Source organism: Marmota marmota, unplaced genomic scaffold, assembly GCF_001458135.2.
Source record: "Marmota marmota marmota unplaced genomic scaffold, marMar, whole genome shotgun sequence".
Classification (NCBI taxonomy): domain Eukaryota; kingdom Metazoa; phylum Chordata; class Mammalia; order Rodentia; family Sciuridae; genus Marmota; species Marmota marmota.
The window spans coordinates 3,252,238-3,259,618 of record NW_026000142.1 but is presented as its reverse complement, the minus strand read 5'-3'; the positions used below and the strand labels follow the sequence as shown (position 1 = coordinate 3,259,618).

At 42.9% G+C, this 7,381-nt stretch overlaps 1 protein-coding gene across 2 annotated transcripts in view; it reads right to left on the bottom strand.

Moving 5' to 3' along the window:
• Tac1 (tachykinin precursor 1) overlaps positions 1 to 2,220 on the bottom strand; it is a 9,800-nt gene extending 7,580 nt beyond the window's left edge. The window contains exons 1-3 of one of the 2 annotated variants that reach the window (XM_015488239.2): positions 1,954 to 2,220; positions 1,396 to 1,527; positions 278 to 374 (exon numbers count right to left, since the gene is read on the bottom strand). In XM_015488239.2, coding sequence (XP_015343725.1) covers positions 278 to 374; positions 1,396 to 1,518 — 220 coding nt within the window. In that variant the 5' untranslated portion in view covers positions 1,519 to 1,527; positions 1,954 to 2,220. The remainder of the gene's footprint in view (positions 1 to 277; positions 375 to 1,395; positions 1,528 to 1,953) is intronic. The other variant, XM_015488238.2, reaches the window with a different exon arrangement.
• Between the last annotated feature and the right edge of the window lie 5,161 nt (positions 2,221 to 7,381).

Here is a 7,381-nt window from a genome sequence, read left to right as displayed (position 1 = left end):
GTGGGGGGGGGGGGATCTTTAGTCAAGAGTGTGCTTAGTAGCTAAGGTTGGTTCCTGTTTTGGGTCTCTTGAATTCCATGAAACGGGTGAAACTGATCTTGCCCTTCTAGGGGCAAGTGCATGTGTTAGGTGCGGGCCAGAATCTCATCCTGAGAGTTACACCTCTCTTAGGGTGGCAATGTCTATCAAAAAGCAAGAGACACTTGGCTGCTCCAGGAGCAAGCTAGCGAACAGGGCGGCTTGCAGGGGAAGACCTAGGGACCCTTGTTTATCTCACCAGCATCCCGTTTGCCCATCAATCCAAAGAACTGCTGAGGTTTGGGTCTCCGGGCGATTCTCTGCAGAAGATGCTCAAAGGGCTCCGGCAGCTCTTCCTGGGGGACAAATCGGCATGTAGGTAACTAGAATGAGGCTCCCTGTAACCCCAGCCATTCTCACCGTGAGCTCTAATACCTCACTAGCCTGGACTGCCGGCTGATGTGCTCACTCGGGAAGGCAGCTTCGCCCAGAGAAGAGAAGCTGGCGGGCTCCCCAGTGCAGAGACTAAGTGGAGCCTGTCCCGGGGGCTCCACATCTCTGCCTCTACCTGCCCCGGGCTGCCTCCTTCCCATAAGCCGACCCTGGCTGGTTGGCAGCCCCGCGGCATCTTTCAGCCCAGAGCGCTCTCCGCTCTTTCCTTCCATCCCAAAGAATTTTACTTCATCCGCCGCGCTGCCACCCTCGACTGGCCACTGGTGCTGGCTTTGGAGATCCCTCACTGCCCCAAGGTACACAGGTGTGCGGGCGGCGGGTTTGGGGTGGAGAAGGGTGACAATGCTTTTAAGCGACCTGCACCAACCACTTAACACTGTTAGCACAACGCTCTCAGCCTCGCGCCAACATGCGAGCCATCTAAAGGGAAACTTGTGGCTACTTTCTCAGATCCTCAAAGTAACGATCCAGGCAAGAGGTTAGCTTCCCACCCACCTCGGCCCTTCTAAGTTCCCTGAAGCTCGCCCTAGTCATCGCTTCTGCCCGCGACCGACGCGCCCTCTTCTGTCCCTAACATTTCCAAACGCTCCGGCAGCGCAGCTGGACGGAAGCCTCTGAAATCTCTGTTACTAGGGAATTAAATCTTGTGAGGTTTCCAGGTTTGGGAGGACAGGGGCTCATCAGGAAGGCGATCACTCATTCAGGGAGTTCCTGGACCCGACTGTGTAGGAAACTTGGATCTTGGGCGCAAAATCCCGAGGAGAACCTGGGGGTGGCGCCCCTTTACACCCCTCCGCGCGCGCTTCTACTGTCTCTGGTCGCGGACTCGGTGCCCGCCAGGCTAACTCGGGTGCTATCCTAGGGGAATGGTAACGGCTCCGACCCAGGAAAAGGAGCGCGGGCCGTGCCGGGATAGAGTCTCACCTTGATCTGATCACTGTCGGACCAGTCGGACCAATAATTTAGGTCATCGTTGGCACCGATTTCTTCCGCAAACAGTTGAGTGGAGACGAGAAAAAAGACTGCCAAGGCCACGAGGATTTTCATGTTGGATTTCTGGGAAGGGTGCAGGAGAAGACACCAAAGAGAGGGAAGGAAAAAAACACGTATATAAACCTCTAAGAGTTAGAGCGGCAGAATATTTGGCCCCACAACGGAACTCGGGTCCAGTTTAACCAAGATAAAAAGCATAAGAGGTACATCTCTCGCCTGGACTCTTTAGGAAAGAGAACCACTCCCCAAGGATTCTCAAATCCCCTTGTCCCCTAGTCTTAGCTCCCCAGACCTAACCCACTAACCCATACCCTCGAGTCTGGAGGCTCTGCAGGTGGAAAACAAAGAGGGGCGTTGGCACTTGAGAAACAAGTCTCCCCACAGTCCCCAGAAGCAGCCGCGCACCGGAAGGTCGCGTGTGGCCCCCTTGGACAGATGCGCAATGGGGGAAAGCCCGGCAGCCACAGCTGGCGGTACGCGGGTACTTACTGCGGCGGACCGACCCGCAGGGATCCAGTGGCGTCTGAGCGCAAGCTGAGCGCTCAGCACTCTCGGTTGCAGCTGTGGTGGAGGAGGAGGTCCGATCGCGCTCTTTTGCCTGCTCCGTGCTTCGCGGTATTTATCTCAGGCGTGACGAGCTTCGAGACACACGTGACACTCTCCCCACGCGACTTTCAGCTCAATATTTAATTAGCCGCCTCCTCTCCTTTCGCTTGCGTGATTGAGAGTTTCCGAGACAGTAACCCGTCGGTTCCCATAACATCTGGACTCAATTGGGTTCTAAATGACGCAATTTTAGGAAAATCCAGGTCTCGCCATCCAATCCAGAGCAGTCTGTCTTCTTCCATCTGCAAATCTGACGCCCCCTCCCCTATCCTTCGGAACAAGGCTCAGGGACACCTGAGATTACTCATCAAAATTGAGCAAAGTGACTCATTCCTCGGACTTCTACAACTTTTTTTTCTTTTTCCATCTGGAGACGTCAGGATAAGTTGCACTTTTGAGGGCGGCCAAACAACTTCAGGCGTTGAAATTCTGTCTTAGGAAATCAGGCTACGAAAGAAACACCTCGGTTGGGATGTGGATTTCCCTTCTCTCTCTCTCTCTCTCTCTCTCTCTCTCTCTCTCTCTCTCTTCAGCTTCTTCCATTCTAGNNNNCTCTCTCTCTCTCTCTCTCTCTCTCTCTCTCTCTCTCTCTCTCTCTCTCTCTCTCTCTCTCTCCTATTTCTACCTTCCTAGAATTTTTAGTGTTTCTGAGCTATAGCATCTAACTATGACTGCAACGTTCCTCTCCTAAATCAACCAGAATACTGTCATTTCTTCAGCATTACAAAACGATTTTCGGAGGATGGAAACAGGTTTTACCCTTGGGAGATAGGGGAATTGAAACTTGGCACTGCTTGTAGAGATTACTCTTTCATCAATGCAATCCTAGGATGTCTTTTGTTTCAAAAAGTCCTATTCCTTGCCACACCCAGGAGCAGGGGTCGGGTGGGGTGGAGGGGAGTAAATGTCCAAACTGTTCTTGCTGAAAACCCCAAACCAGCAAGACGGTATGAGGATGCACATACTGTGTCACTAAAGAGCTTACAGATCAGCCATAGAGTTCTCTGTATCTGAAAGTATAGTGACAATGCCAGCTGCGTGGTCACTAGCAAATAAAATTATTTGACAAATAACATCTGTCAAAAAAAATAACATCTGTCGCACAAATTACATTTCTTTCACCTCTAAAGGAACTAAGTGCTGTCACATCTTGTTTTGAGTTGTTCTTAGTATTATTTTTTCAATTAATTATATTATGTAGTGTGTAAAAGGAATAGATTTTTGAAACTCAATTAAACCAATAACATTTTCCCCTCTAATATTTGTTCTTTCTTAACCTTGAAGTTATAAATACACACGTGTCTCATTTGTTTAAATGTAAACTCACAATATAAGCATTTTAATTTTGTTTTCAAAACACTGTATAGGGAATATTATAAACATGCACAAAAGTAGAAAAGCTAATCCACTTAAAACAATTTTTAAGTTTTTATCTACAACTTTTCCTAATCCCCCCCCACCACCAGAATATTTTAAGCAAATTCCAGACATTTCATCATTTGCAACTGTAAATGTTTCAGCCAGTCTATCTAAAAGGTAAGGATTTTTTTCCTAGTAAAAACATAACCACGTTAACATTCCATCTAAAACAACATAATTCATTTTGCCATTAAATATCCATCAACATTCAAATGTTCTCATATAGCTCATAAGTTCTCCCTACCTCATATAATTTACTGGTTGAAATCAGAATTATAATGAAGTTCATTCAACACATGTCTTATCTTTATCAGACCAGGCAGCTATAATGAAATTCCTTGAGCTGGGTTTCTTATAAACAACAGAAGTCCCTCAGTCCCCACCCCCCCAAATCGCAGTTCTGAAGTCTGGCAGTCTGAGATGAAGGTATCAGCACTGCCTGGTTCTGGTGAGGGTTCTTTTCTAGGTTACAGGCTGTCTGTCATCTTGTCTCCTTTTTGCGTCTTCTAATGGCATAAAAAGGGCAAAAGACCTCTATGGAATTTCTTTTTTGAGGACACTAATCCCATTCTTTTTAAAAAATATTTATTTTTGAGTTGTAGGTGGATACAATATCTTTATTTCATTTTCATGTGGTGCTGAGGATCGAACCCAGTGCCTCACGGGTTCTAGGCGAGTGCTCTACCACTGAGCCACAACCCCAGCCCCACTAATTCCATTTTTTAAATTGCTTATATTTTTTAAATACATGACAGAGAAATGCATCACAATTCTTATTACTCATATAGAACAAAATTTTTCATATCTCTGTACATAGAATATGTTCACACCAATTCATGTCTTTATATATGTACTTTGGATAATACTGTCTATCACATTCCTCCATCATTGCTAACCCTCTGTTCCCTTCCTTCCCCTCCCACCCCTCTGCCCTATCTAGAGTTCGTCAATTCCTCCCATGCTCCCTCTCTCTACCCCACTATGAGTCAGTCACCTTATATCAGAGAAACCATTCACTGTTTTTTTTTTTTTTGGGGGGGGGGGATTGGCTAACTTCACTTAGCATTATCTTCTCCAATTGCATCTATTTACCTGCAAATGCCATGATTTTATTCTCTTTTATTGTTGAGTAAAATTCCATTGTGTATATATGCCACATTTTTTTAATCGATTCATCTACTGAAGGGCATTTAGGTTGGTTCCACAGTTTAGCTATTGTGAATTGTGCTGCTATAAACATTGATGTGGCTGTGTCCCTGTAGTATGCTGTTTTTAAGTCCTTTGGGTATAGACTGAGGAGAGGGATAGCAGGGTCAAATGGTGGTTCCATTCCAAGTTTTCCAAGGAATCTCCATACTGCTTTCCATATTGGCTGCACCAATTTGCAGTCCCACCAGCAATGTATGAGTGTGTCTTTTTCCCCACATCCTCGCCAACACTTATTATTGTTTGTCTTCATAATAGCTGCCATTCTGACTGGAGTGAGATGGTATCTTAGAGTAGTTTTGATTTGCATTTCTCTAATTGCTAGAGATGATGATCATTTTTTTCAAATATTTGTTGATTGATTGTATATCCTCTTCTGAGAAGTGTCTGTTCATGTCGTTGGCCAGTAGCCTCTTCAATAAATGATGCTGGGAAAACTGCAAATCCTCAACTCAAAGTGGATCAAGGACCTAGGAATTAAACCAGAGACTCTCTATCTAATAGAAGAAAAAGTAGTAGTAGTAGTAGTAGTAGTAGTAGTAGTAATCTTCATCATGTGGGATTAGGCCCCAACTTCCTTAATAAGACTCCTATAACGCAAGAATTAAAACCAAGAATCAATAAATGGGATGGAATCAAACTAAATAGTTTCTTCTCAGCAAAAGAAACAAATCTGTGAGGGGAACAGAGAGCCTACATCTTGGGAGCAAATTTTTACCCCTCACACATCAGATGGAGCACTAATCTCTAGGGTGTATAAAGAACTCAAAAAGCTAAACACCACTAATCCCATTCTCAAGGGCTCCACCCTCATGACCTAATTACCTTTCAAAGGCCCTCATTTCCTGATACTGTTGCCTTGGGTTAGAATGTCAACAAATGAAGTTTATTAGAGACTTGAACATTCAGTTCATTGTATGTCTCTTATATCTCTTCAACCAATACTTCTTTCTTCTCTTCCCTTCCCTGTATTATAGTTGTTGACAAAACAGGTCAGTAGAGTATATTACATTCTGGAATCTGTGAATTGCTTTTAAGCTTTTTTTCCTGTGTCCTATTTCCTATTAATTGATAATTGTAGTATCTAGAAACTTGATTTGGTTTTTATTTTATTTTTTTAGGCAGGGCTACTTTACATGTGTTCCACAGTTCTGCTAGTATGCACCTGATACGTAGTCTTTTCTCCTTTTGAGATGTCAACAGCTATTGATAATCACTTTCTAAATCCTTAATTCATCAGTAGTTTCAAAATAGTGCTATTCCTATTTTATCATTTATCAGCTGGCTTATTTCTTTCTTATAAAGAGAAACATTTTTGTCAACAGCTATTTAATTTTTCCAAGATAATTAATATAGGGTAGATGGGATAAATGCTTAATTATGTGCTTATACTAATTTGAAAAATGAGTTGCCAAATTAACACATTCAAGTAAGACCAATTTCTTTTTAAATTTGGACTATGATGGCCTCATAGATTTAGACACATTTGAAACATTTTAATCCATGGTAGATAGTCTTCCAATTTGTCCTCCAGTTATGACATTCTTCGCCAGCAGGAAACCCTTCAAATTGACTCCTGGGACTTTTTATATGCCTTTAATAAGATCTGATAGTGTTATGGTGTTATGGTTTAAAGCTCATGTGTGAAACAATGCAAGAAAATTTAGAGGTGAAATGGTTGGGTTATGAGAGCCTTAACCTAATGAGAGCATTAATCCACTGACAGGAATAACTCTGTGATAAATAGGTAGAGTGTGGCTGGAATAGGTGGGTCCTGGGAGGAGTGCCCTTAGGGTTTTTATTTTGTCCCTTGGTATGGGGGGGGGCTGTCTGTTTCTCTGTGCTTCCTGATTGCCTGTCCTGAGCTGCTTTCCTGTGCCTTATCCTTCCTCCATGGTGTTCTGCCTCACATGAGTCCAGAGCTGTGGAATCAGCCATCTATGGTCTGAGACCTCTAAAACCATGTATGCCAAATAACCTTTTCCTCCTCTACAATTGTTCTTATCAGGTCTTTTGATCACAGAGACAAAAAGCTGACTAAAACAAATAGTTTTATTGGTTTCAGTGCAACACAATGTTTCAGGTTTAAGTTATGTATTTCCTGACTCAGAACTGGAATTTCTCCGAAGAAGCTTCAATTTCCTCTGGATCAGAAATGATAATGAAAGATCATAATCAGAGTATTAAGACTGCACATTACCATCACGTTCTTTAGCACTTCAAGACCTTTCTACAGATGGAGCTGAGAAACGTGTATGTGCACACATAAAATCATGAGTGTATGCTGATGCTATTCAGATCAGGATATCATAAAGTCTTTATTTAACTTCATCATTTTGTGTCTTTTTCCTATTCCAAAAATCCCAGTTCCCAATGACATCAACATGATTTCTCATTTGCTGTATACCGATACACAAATCCAACATGATCAATCATTATCAGAAATGGAATGAGTTTTGTTTGCAGTGTTTTTTTTTTTTTAAAGTCTTTAAGGAGACATATCACACTAGATATGTTCAATCAGATTACTGTGTTTTAAAATCATTTGAAAAATTTTGTATATGGTATGCTGCCAACTCATCAGATAGGTTCATTAGCTCTTGACTTTTAGGAATTGCTTTTTAAACTTAAATTCAGAGCTGTGTAAAATACATGGTTTTTAATGTTCATGTGCTAAAAAATAATA